Consider the following 13255-nt stretch of genomic DNA (forward strand, 5'->3'; position numbering starts at 1 on the left):
ATGCATTTTGTGTGCCTACTTTAACAATAAAAAAAATTCTTGTCATTTTTTTAAAAGTCATTTTATCAATGTCAAAGCACTTACAGTACATTAATGTTCATCTCATGAGTTACAGAACAGAACAGTCACAAAACCTATGAAACAATGTATCAAGGCAGAATTTTTTTAAACAAGTGTGCATGAACAGTTTGAAATACAATTCAAATAGACTCACTGTAGCTGTCAGAATGTTGTTACTTAATCCTCTATTGCAGCAGCACAGCCTTCACCTCAGCTCTCAGCTCATTGGCTGGAAGTCAGCTATGATGTCATCACAGAATGTTATAAGGGCTCTGACAAGTAGCCTGGGAGCCACATTCAACGTAACACCGCTCAGCAGAGTGACTGTGTGTGAGAGAGGTTGAGAAAAGTGCTGTGGTGACAGAGCAAGAGCAAAAGTGTGAGCGAGATAAGCATGCAAGAGAAAGCCATAATGAAGGGAGGATCTACTCGTTCATAACAACCCTACAGACCTCAAAAGAGTACTTAAACATTGTATGGAAGAAGTGGAAGTCTTTTTTGGAGGTTTGTAAACAATGACATTGTCTGCATGGAATTGTTTTTAAACTTGTTTACTTACTGTTTGCATTTAACATGGTTTACCACTCAAATGCACAAACCTCTGTGTTACTATTTTTATTAATTAATTTAGAATATTCCTGCTTTTCCTTCTCAATCTCTGTCAGGTCATGGGAAACACACAGCCAACTGCAAATGAAAGCATCTGTGAGAACTTCACAAATGTTAACTCCTCCACCAAAAGCGAAGTACAGATGGTGCTGCTGGGCACACTCATGTCTATTCTTGTCCTGGCCATCGTCTTTGGCAACGTGTTGGTGATAACATCCATCGCCCGGTTCCAACGACTTCAGAACGTCACTAATTGCTTCGTTACATCACTTGCTTGTGCTGATCTGGTCATGGGATTGGTGGTGGTGCCTTTCGGCGCCCTTCACATCATCCTGAGCACTTGGCACTTCGGCAGCTTCTGGTGTGACTTCTGGACGGCTACTGATGTTCTGTGTGTCACGGCCAGTATCGAAACGCTCTGTGTCATCGCTCTGGATCGCTACCTCGCCATAACATCGCCATTCCGCTACCAGTCCTTACTGACCAAAAGCAGAGCTCGCATCATTGTGCTGCTGGTGTGGGTCATTGCCGGGCTCATTTCCTTTCTACCAGTCTATATGAAGTGGTGGACTTCTGACACGGATGAAGCACTTTGTTGCATGAGTAATGCGACATGCTGTGAATTTTACACCAACCCTGCTTATGCTATCATCTCGTCCACAATCTCCTTCTACATCCCCCTCGTCATCATGGTTTTCGTCTACAGCCGCGTCTTCCAGGAGGCAAGAAAGCAACTGAAGAAGATCGACAAAAGTGAAGGGCGATTTCACGCTCAGAACAACAATGCCAAAAAGCAAAATGTGGAGAGCAGACATTGCGAGGCGAGGACCGTCAAGAAGCCCAAGTTCTGCCTGAAGGAACATAAAGCTTTGAAGACTTTGGGCATCATAATGGGTGTATTCACACTGTGCTGGCTGCCGTTTTTTGTACTAAACGTGGTAGCGGCAATAATTCCTGTGGACAACTTGACGTTCAGAATATTAAACTGGATAGGCTACGCAAACTCAGCCTTCAACCCACTGATCTACTGTAGGAGTCCAGAGTTCAGGTACGCTTTCAAGGAAATCCTATGCCTCAACAGGTCACGCTACCCTAACGTTAGGCCAACCAATGGATATGTATATAGTGGGCATAGCTGGAAGAGTGAACACAGAGGGCGAAGCAAAGGCAGCTCAGAGGACAGTGACCCAGCTGAGGGCAACTCGGAGAAAGAGGGACGCATGTCAGCAGATAAAACAGACTCTAATGGGAACTGCAGTAAAAACCTAATGAGTGTGTTATAAATCACCTTGCAAGTCCTGACTCATTCCAATGTGACTTCTCAATATATCACATAAGGACAGGTTACGCCTCCTCTGGTAAGTGGCCAATGGTGGGTGTGTGATGGAAAAAGGGACATATTTAAAACATTGTTTTCTTCATCTACCTCATTGTTTTCTTCTCTAGATTCACTTTATCGGTTCATTTCACCATGACCTCGCTCAAAAAGGTTAGCGCACACAATAAACAACAACAAAATTAAAGTTAAAAATTCTTCCCGATTCAGTTTTAAATGGAAAGAAATGTTCAGAAAGAATGCACTTCTATGACAGTCAAGATGAAAGACACTTTGAACTGGTTGTTCACTAGAGGGACTTCCTTCTTGAGTCATGTTTCTGTCATCTTGCATAAATTGAGGAACTGAGCTGCAGTTTTAAAGAATTATCCGCTTTCATTAGATTAACAGATTAAAACAGGGGTTGCCTTTTTGAAGCAATTTTTTTTTACTTGTTACTTGGTTCAAATTGGATTCTATAAAATGTCTGAGTTAAAATGAACCCAACCAAGCACTGAGACAACACCTCTTACCACAATGCAAAAGGAAATGAAACCACATGGCCATCCCCGTTTGTTTAAGCAAAATTACAATTTCAGTCATGCGATTGATAAACTGAACATCCTTAGATGTAAGTCACTATATAAACCAATATAAACCAATTTATGCTGACGCACCAAACCACATTTTCACAGCATAAACAAAAACCTATATTTCATACTTAAAACGCATGTGTCTGATAACAGAACTTCTCTAGTGGCTCGATTATTATCTGCGATTTGTCATTTCAGGTCTCTTAGCAGGCTCAATCCTAAATGCTGCCAAATCCTTAATTCACCATGGGAATGTTCTTAACATTTTCCAGTACAAATAGGCAAAGTCCAACAAGCCTTTGTGTAAATCCCTGAGATTCAGTGTTTATCAAAGACATTATGTGACTCCCTCATTACCAAAAACATTATCTAGAAAAATAAATTAAGAGGTATCGAGTTTCCTGTCAGGCTCATCTAATGCACACAGTGCAAAGCACACAGCAATTTCCCTGTTCCTCACTCACATTTCTGACCAAGGCGTTTAATCTAATGTTCCATACATATCATGAACTGCACAAGTGGTAAACAGTTTCGATACTTGTCAGTGTTCGTGAACTATTAATTTAGGACAAGTGGCTCTCTGTTACTGTGCAGCCTGCCTATGCTGTCAAAAACTGTGAACTTTGACCTTTAAGAAATCTCTTCGAATCAGTTGTGGCTTTTTGTGGTCCTTATCAATTTTTGTGTGTGCTTTGAGGATTTTAGACATTTCTGTGTTTGCTTTCAATGGATAAAATGTAGTTATAAAACACCATTTCTGTTCCATGGAAGCATTACATCAAAGTATAGCTTCTTAAAAGGGTGCTTTGTAAATCTGACCAAGATTTGACATTTGAAACATAAATCTTTTAAATATTTAAAAGACCATAGAGATTATAATAATGCAGTTTTTCTGTAAACAGAGAACTACCAGAGACAGAGAGCATGCATGTCCTTTTTCAGGATGTGAAACTGAATGCGACAGCTTGCACAAATTTGTTAACACTGCACCCTTCTGGGAAGGTTTTTCTCTGCATGTCGCTCACCGTGAGAAACTCTGGCCTGTACTATTTTGTGCTAAATGAAATATCTGTGCAATCTCTAATTGTGGCAATGCCATTTCCTGTTGTTTCCTGTTGTTCTCTGTGGACACAGTTAACCTGTTGAGTAAAGTGTTTACATTCATAAATGTCTTATATGGTTCACAGTTAATTGGCATGCAACCCCTCATGAATTGCACCTTCATCTTAGTGATTAAGCAATGCTCTGGAGTTACTGTCACGCTACATACATCATATTGATGTCACCTTCAGCATTTAATGTACACCAAGTAATTTTACCAAATTTGTAAGGTCCAGTCATATCATCACCAAGAAAAAGCCATTTTATGTACATACAGGTGGTCATACAACTAGGTGGTCAAGGTGGCCACCATGTTGAGATCACATGACCAGCCAAACACTACTTATTGTAAACCCCCTATTATTAGAGGCTTAAATAACATTATAACGAATGACACTGCGAATAGGGAATTTATACAATGACATTTGAAACAAAAAAGTTTGCTTTGCAAAATGCTGCAGTTATGCAAATAGATCCCAGTATAAATTTCCAGTGTCACACTGGCCAGTGAAATATAAACAAAAAAATTACTTGGTGCATATTGTAGTCCATCTTCTGAGTCTGTACAGCTTAAAAGGGAACAAGACATTTTAGCAGGACTGGCTTTTTTTCATAGGCACACTTGGTTTTAAAATGTTCTGCTCCACAGTTTAAACAGACATTTTGCCAGCAAGGAGATTAACTGTCACATTTGCAAGTACAGACACAGTGTGGACAGCCTCTTACTCATGCATGAAGATGTGATTAAAAATCCCCTGAATATTGCCTTAATGATAAGAGCAGATTTCATAATCATAATGCAAATGAACACTGCAGTAGGCAAAAGTTCAAACAAAACTATCCACTCCACAACCCTCTTAGGAAAGCTTAATTCATGGCATGTGTACTGTATATAATGTTGTTCCAGTTAAATGTTTACCTAGATTCCTTTGAGCTACTTTCGCACAAGATTGATCACTGTTTCGTTGAACTACAGTGAAATACGTTCAACCATATTTGTCTAAGTGGTATTTATGAAATACATATGTCATGCCATTTGTATTCTGTAATAAATTATGTATTTAATGAATGCCTGGATGTGACTGTTTTTTTTTTTTTTTTTTTTTTTTTTTTTATGTTTGGAGGAAAAGGTACAAAGCACTCAAATTAATTCCTAATATGTTTCTGTAACAACAAAGCAATCACAGCCTGAAAAACAGCTTTAGGGTTTGCAAAGGATCCAAAATGCTTCTAAAGTGTTTCTAAGCATAGCTACATGATACAGAAAGCGTAGCTTTATTCAGCCAGTCCATGAGTGCTTATACAGTATGACTTTGTTATAGTATTAGATTCAACACTTATCAGCCGCCTTTTATCTTAGGCCATCAGAAGGAATTTTCCCTCACCATTCAAGAGTAAATCAATCAGTGAATCACCATGAGTATGATTTGTGTCCATCTATGCTATGTGGAAAACATCCCCTTAAGAATAACTTCACCCTTTGCATGCGTAGCTGCAACTCAGCTATGTCTATTTCAGTATGGGAACGAACCCCTGCAGCATGCGATTGGAATAGACTGTGATATTGTAATATGTTTCCATTCTGAGTTTATTACTATATCAGATTCCATTAGAATTCATTCTCATTCACCTCATATCTCTGTGAACAAAAGTACAGCCTGGATACAGTAAATTACATGGCAAAGAAATGTCTAGGTTTTTGGCCACACAGAACCATATAGGAAGAGTGATGCATTAAAAGGCCAATGATTCATGAAGTCAGTTGTAAATGTTCCCTTGATTGATTGGTTCATATGCCTGCTGTGACATTTAGAAAAAAGCATAATAGTTTCAACGAAAGGGAAATTAGACATAAATAGAGCCACCAGAGAGGAAAATACAGGAAGGTTTTCACCATTAACTCCATTAGTGAAGGTGAAAAAGTACATCAAGAAATGGATCTATGTATGTATATGATGAATATGAGAGTGAAATTCAGGCAACTTAATACCTTGCAAACCCAATACTGTACTACACTAAAAATATTATGTTATAATATGTAACCGAGCACATTAACCCTGTTCCAGTGATAAATATATTATAAAATGGGCAATCAATCAATCAAAAAGAAAGTAAAAAAAAAAAAAAAAAAAACATCACTGGAAATGATGTAATAATTAAGAATAGTGCAAAGCCAAACAGATATACCATCTCAGAGGAAAATGTTATTGTTATTGAGTGTGTTCTTTCAAAGGTCATAAGAATTATTAGAGATATTTTATTATATCAGTTGTTTCTCAAACTAATTCAGATATATAAAAAAGGTACAAATGAGGCATTTGCTGCAAACAGTATTTTACAAGTTTTTTGTTTGTTTGTTAAGACGAGTTGCTGCTAGGCTTTTTTCCTCGGAAGAAAAAAAATCTGAGAAGCAGGAACCTTGAGCAAAAGTTTAAGCAAGAAGACTGATGACTTTTTCATTCTGTTGCCTTATAGGAGAAACAACTGCGATATTAAGATATTAAAATAATATGAATAATAATTATTTTATAAGTTTATACATTTATTTTATTATTTTTATATTTATAATTTATATTTTTATTCATCTCCAAAACTCCAGGATAAAAAAAAAGACATTTAAAAGCACATTGGGACGACACAAATGAACTGAAACAGCGACAGAGCAACAGATATGATGACCACAAATCAATACCAGTGCTATTTTATAATGATCTACAGCCTGAATGAGAAATAAAGAACCATGTGAAAACATTATCAGTAACATTAGAAGTTAGAGAGGCTCTATGGATGTGATTTCCAGAGATTCAACTCTTGGAAAAACATTGTGCCTGTGACATTAAACTAGCAAGTGTGAGGAGAAAACAACAGACAGCCACATCACAACCTCACCTAACATAAGCAGCCAATCTGAACAACTTCTTCTTTGACCCTCTCACCACTAAATCAAGGTCTATCCCACCGTGAGAAGGTTTTATAAGGACACAAGACTTAAAAGTATGATTTAGAACTACTGAACAAGAGTCTCTCTGGTTGTTATTCAAGACTGCTCTCCAAACTGATCTGATCATTTACCTCAATTACACTTGAGCCTCAGTTGAGCTATAGGCAGCACGTCTCCGTTATTAAATCATGCTCGGCTTTCCACCACAAATAAAACCGTTTCATCAATTGGCGGCCCTTAAAAAGTCTCAAATCGTCTGCCAGGCACACATACGGTTTCGCTGTCAATATACGATTTGGAACATAATGTCTTTCTCTGGATTCCACATGTTCACGTTACGGGCCAAATCTCCTTCTCTGCAGTATCTCAGCTCTTTACAAGCTTCCAAGATAATAGAATCATGTTGTGAGTGGAAAAGTGAGCAATCCTGCTGAAAAGATACACAGAAGAGAGGCAAAACTGACTGTGAAGAGCAGGTTTTCTCCAGCAAAGGAGTAGGACACTCACCATGGCACCACACAGTCTAAAAGCACTGGTCTCTGAGAGACTTTCACGGGCCACCCCAATAAAGTCATTCTCCTGCCCTGGGGGTTAAAACAGCACAGAAACAGAGCATGGTTTAATTCAGCCTCTGAGTCCAAGAAAAATATCTGAAAAATACTAGTCAAACAAACAGCCTACAGCCGCATGCAGTGCTCCTTTCCCACGTTTGATAAATCTGCCATTTTTTGCTATTAGCTTGTAGTATATTATAGAAATCTCTAAATCCGACAGCAACATGCTACAGCTGTCATCATGGACGTGCTGAACAAAGAACTTTCGCACTGTAATAGTGCCATAATGGTCCGAACATGAGGAGTGGGAGACATCAGTAGAGTACAACATAAACACTAGCTATCAGCAGCATGACGCACACAGACACACATGAAGACTAACGCTGGTGCATATGCAGTGGTGAAACATAAAAACAAGCCGCGCACACAAATGACCACAGGGGAGCTGAAATGAGACACCACAAAAGCACTCAGAGGAGAGATTATGGAGTCACTCACAGGAGCCATTTTAACAAAGTAAGAGCCGAGGGTCCCTCTTGTGCTTAATGATTTTGCCATTAGAGTAATCCAACGTCTCATTTTCTCCCTCCAGAACACAGTGTCGGCCATGTGATTTTAACACTACGGTCGACCAGCTGTGACTCGCAGTCCTGCCATGCATCTATGCATTTTTAATTGACGCTGTGAGCTAATATCCATGGTTATGAAGAAATAACATTCAAATAATGTGGTTTATACAGAGAGTGGGGTTTAAAAGCTCAAGTTGTAGGGCCTGTTTACACCTGGTCACTTCATGCGTTTTTGCTGATCAGATAGTTATCTGATTTATCAAAACGATTCCATTTACACTTGGTCACATAAATGTGTTTTCGCAAAACTGAACTTTTTAACTTGAAAAAAAATTATTAAAACAATTGCATGCTAAGAATTTGAAATAGCCTGTATAAACTAATATCGTTTCAAAACATAAAAGTTAGTAAATAATAAAGAGGAACAAAAAACATGTTACAAGAAATAAACAAAGAGTGCTTTCAGTATTTAAGAGTATATCTGGACGTTTTCCTTTCAAGAGCTGCGAGTGATTTTTCTCTTTCTTGATAGTGATTTTCTTCTCTTCAGTTCAGCCCACTCATTTTCTAGGGTTCAGGTCTGGGGACTGGGATGGCCATTGCAGATGCTTGGTTTTGTGCTCAGTGAACCATTTCTGTTTCATTTCTGTTTTCTTTTCAGCAGAGGCTGCCAGGTTTGATTTTTTTTATCTGTTGGTATTTGATCGAATCCATGATGCCATGTATCTGAACAAGAAGTCCAGGACCTCTGGCAGAAAATTAGGCCCACAGCATTAAAGATACAGCAGAGTATTTCATTTTACACACGGGGTACTTTTTTATCCCTGCGTTTGCTACCCTATTTGGAGACCTTAAGGAACAGTGTGAAATACCCTATAAAATCATTCTATCACCCCTTTAAGCTTTTTGTGTCACAAATGATCTTGCATTATTTTGAGCGCATAATGGGGTTTGACTAATTAAAATAAGAGGCAGATGGAAGAGTGATCCGGTTTGAACTGGATTCTGCATACAAAATCTATAATGGAGGATTTGTTTGTCAAAATTGATAATCAATAAGGCTTCCATCTGGGGGGTTGATAATGAATGACTTACATTAATTTTGTCCCTTTTTTGTTCAAGGTTTTTAAAGTACTTCAAAGACCGACTAATTTCCTGTACCTATTGACGTACTGCACAAAGACCTGCTTCACGAACTGCACTCCACATTTCACAGAAATCGAATGCTAAGACCCTGCTTTTACTGAAAGATGAAAAGAGCAAATATATTTAGATCCAAATCATCACAAGGTTCTAAGTCTACTCTGGTTTGCTCTTCCTGCATATTAATGACATGTGAACACATTGTATATTTAAATTACTACAGACAGCACTTTTCCCGCCCTTTCATTAATTGTCTCTCATTTTTAATCTGCTCATTATTACGCTCTGATGTTTAACACATTAATTCAATGTCATGCCTGAAGAAATCGAAATAATAATTAGGTAAAAGTTACCTTTTTACAGCATGGCTGAATGCCATAGGTTAAAGACCCATTTGAAACATAAATTTGGATATCTAAAGCCTTTTGTTTCAACTTTAAGTGCCCCTTTTTATGGTTTTTTGAAAATAAATATAAAATAAATAGCTGTTTGTGCACGACAAATAAAAGAATGGCATGTTTTTTTTTTGCTACATGCCATGGGATTAATCAATGCATGCTGATGAATAATGTATAATAATAATAATAATAATAATTAATCTGCATACCCTAGTTTTGCACTGATGTAAAAAGACTGACAGTGACACAATAAGACCTCATGTTAGCAAAATGTTTTAATCTTTTAACTCTTAAAAAAAAAAAAAAAAAAACTCTTAAAAAAACATGTATGTTCTTTAATGTTTGATTATAATTTTACGGTCTTCACATAGGGATGGGAATTGATAAGATTTTATCAATAATAATGCCACTGACGATTCTGATTATCGATCCAATTCTTTATCGATTCTCTTATCGATTCTTGATAGCACTGTGTGGAAAAATGTAGTCATATGCTTTTTTTTTTTTTTAAACAAGTGGTTTTCTTTATTTTGAAGTTTAAGCTTGAGTTAGCAAACTGTACTTTTTTATATAATTTATGTAATAAATATAACCTTATTGTAAAGTGTTACTGATTAGTTACACCGATTCAGACGTCACCTGAGTTCACTGTTGGAAAGATTAGTTGTTTTAACCATTCATTAAAATGAATCGGTTCAAAGGAGTCATTAGTTCGCGAATTGGACGTGTCGTGCGCGTTGTGTGATTATGCCAGCAGTTAGGACACTGACATCCAAGTTTTGTGTCAACATAAAAACATTTCATCACTGTATAGTTTTATTTCGTTTAATTAAAGTGTTGTTTAAGTCAGCTGAATGTCCAGAACGCTTTTCAGAGAAGATAAGGAAACTTATTTAGCAAAATTCACACCCAGCAGTAATTCAGAAAAAAAGGTCTTTCGACCTTTTACCACCGTGTCGATTTATTTTTGATTAATATGTGCGTGCGAGGGAGAGAGAGCAACACAGCGCCTAGTTTGGAGCATAGAGGTTTGGAGACGGTGAAGTCGTTTACACAGAGAGTGCGCGCGCGCGACCGGCTCTCTCTCTCTCTGCTTGTTCTTTCAGTTAAACATACACCCTGTCACAAACGCAGCCGTTCATCTACATTACTCACCGATCAAATAAGACTTTGGCGGGACAAAAAATCATTTTGGTGGGCGCTAAAATGCAGGAAAATTCATGCGCGAGTTTCCATTAGACTCGCACGGTAGCCAGGCGTCTCATCAATGGCGAGTAGGGCTGGGACTCGATTCCAAAAAGAATCGATTCCTCGATTCCGAGGCGTTGGGAATTGAGAGTCGATTCCAAAGGTTGGAATCGATTCCATTAGGGGAATCGACTCCTCTTTAAGATTTTTTTTAACACAAACCGCGGCCACTTGCTGAATTCATCTGTCAACACAATCACGTCACCTGTAAAGAAATAAAGTTCAGACTACTAATATACTATAGTGGCCACGCGACCTACAGTAGGCTACATTTATTGCATTCGCCGCGTGAGCTGGAGGAATGGTTACTGTGGGAACAGTGCTTGTGTGTAGGGGTGCGTGCGAAACATAGACGGTGCGAACATTATAGTGTGCACGTGACCTACGTATGACACAGACAGAAAAGAGCTCTTTTCGTGCTTTATTTGTGTCGCCGCAGGTGTGCGTGTAAAATAGTTTATATGTGTAAAGGCCTAAAAAAAAGTGAATATGTGTAAAGGCCCTAAAAAAAGTTTATATGTGTAAAGGCCCTAAAAAAAAAAAAAAGTTGTGTAAACTAAAAGGCCTAAAAAGTTTGTAGCCTATGTGTAAAGTGTGCATGAGTCTGTTCCTGAACAAAATGCTTTTAGAATTTAACAGGAATTTAAGCTATAGTTTAATGATACTGGATGAAATATATATAGCCTACCACAAATAAATAAAAATCGATCTATCCACATTCATAAGTGTATACACTTAGTATGTGGATAGATCGATTATGTGTGTGTGTCTGTGTGTGTGTGTGTGTGTGTGTGTGTGTGTGTGTGTGTGTGTGTGTTTGTGTGTGTTATTAGTTAGGTATGTATGTAAAATAAAATCTACCACATATGTAGGCCTATATGGTGAACATATTCCTAGTCTTTACACTGTACTGTCTACACCTGATGCAGGAAGCACGACGTGACAAATCCCCGAAGTAAATGCCTCGTTCTATTTATGACCAGCACTCGCAAGTCGCAATACGTCTATAGGAAGGACAAATGGATTTGCAACGGTCGCTTGTCACGTCGCCCGGTGTAGAGAGTTTCTCGCTGTGTGGCACGGTAAGACGCGACAATGTTAGACATGCTGTTGGTATTAAAAAAGAAAAGAATCGAAAATAACAGTGAGGAATCGATTCCAAGAATCGATTCTTTTCGATTCCAGAAACAGGAATCGGAATCGGAATCGATTCCAAAAAATCCGGAATCGAACAGCCCTAATGGCGAGCTCAGCTCAGTTGACGCTGTGTGCTTCAAGATTCTGACGCAAGTCCTAAGATTCCAATTGGCCAAGAGAAAAAGTGCTAAGATTCCGATTGGCCCAGAGAAATGTCAATTATAAGAATTATCCAATAATGTTTCGCAATTCTAGCCTGCATGGCAGTTACTGTGAGAAACAATATACCCCCCCCCCCCCCCCCCCCCCCCCCGGAAAAAAAAACTCTCCGGTTCTACGCGATTCACGTAAATGACCCAATTGACCAAGAAAACGGCGATTGTCGCCGAAAAGCGACAAGTTTGCAGGTATGATTTACAAATCAGTAATATTTTAGTCAGTTTGTGGCAGGTGCCACTGAATGTTATGTAATACCAGTGCTACTGTATGTTGTTGATCACGCAAACTGCGCATTCTAGGAAACACGGAATAAATCTATCATGGGTCACTACAAATACCACATTAACAGTTGTATCCGTTACTTTAAACCTTTATTCGGGCATGATGCTGCATGCACGCCGGTAGGTGTCAGTATAAGTAAGTGTAACACTGGCCATGTCAGTGGCATATGAATGATGCAATCCATCTGCACGTCACAAGATTTAGTGGCACATGCCAATGAAAACCAGATGTGCCACTAAGCACAGCAGCATGTTAATACTGCTACTGGAGCATTGTCAACATAATTTTGCAGCCAACACTGACTCAGAAAACACTAGTTTACCAATAAATGAATACAATTTTCGAATTTCATATTCAGAGAATATTTGTTTTTTTGATTTTGAATTGGTTCATTCAAAAGCAGACATTTGGAGCATTCTATTGACATATAGAATGTCTGTGAGGCAAGCATATGCTTGTTTGAGTTTCGATTAATTTCTGTGAGGCGCTCCAGAAAGTAGTCCACGCGGTCACCGAGATTGCAGAAAGCGCATCCTGTTTTTTTTTTCTTTATGTTACAAATGCACAAGTTTTGTTGTTATTGTGAGTGTACACAAATAAAATTAGACCCTTTTCAAATGATGTACTCTTATCTGTACGGCCAGTTGTGTGCTGCTTGACTTCACCACTTCCTGTGGAGTTTTTTTTTTCTGCGACTAACCAACCAATTCAAATTTGGTCAACTAAGCCTCTTCTTGTTGACTATTAAGGGCAGCCCTATTTCTGACACGCACTGTAAGTAGTAGACCAATCACAACAGACTGGTCAATCTGACCAATCAGAGCAGAGTAGGCTTGAAGAAAGGAGGGGTTTAGAAAGACTGAATCTTTGAATGGGCCGATTTCAGACTCTTTGAGAAATGAGGTGATGTGCAATCTATATTATGAGAAAATTAAACCTATTGTAGGAGACCTCCAAAACAAAATTAGGAGCCTTTAAAATAGCATAATAGGGGCACTTTAAGTTCCTGTATTAAAATGTCCCTTTGTGAAACAGGACTGGTATTGTTTATTAGTGCAAAGTACTTGCTGCTGTCATCATAAGACC

General features: G+C 38.4%; 1 protein-coding gene across 1 annotated transcript; it reads left to right on the forward strand.

Moving 5' to 3' along the window:
- The first annotated feature begins 350 nt into the window (after nucleotides 1-350).
- Nucleotides 351-3741, forward strand: adrb2a (adrenoceptor beta 2, surface a). Its single transcript, XM_084429533.1, has 2 exons — nucleotides 351-564; nucleotides 726-3741. Exon 2 carries the CDS (start codon nucleotides 729-731, stop codon nucleotides 1950-1952), a length of 1224 nt encoding a protein of 407 aa, XP_084285659.1. The 5' UTR covers nucleotides 351-564; nucleotides 726-728; the 3' UTR covers nucleotides 1953-3741.
- Nucleotides 3742-13255: the final 9514 nt, after the last annotated feature.

The sequence above is a fragment of the Rutilus rutilus genome (assembly GCF_951802725.1).
Source record: "Rutilus rutilus genome assembly, chromosome: 14".
In the NCBI taxonomy this organism is placed as follows: domain Eukaryota; kingdom Metazoa; phylum Chordata; class Actinopteri; order Cypriniformes; family Leuciscidae; genus Rutilus; species Rutilus rutilus.

Bases quoted from the DNA above. Each gene is read 5' to 3' on its own strand.
- adrb2a (XM_084429533.1), top strand. From the start codon at position 729: ATGGGAAACACACAGCCAACTGCAAATGAAAGCATCTGTGAGAACTTC.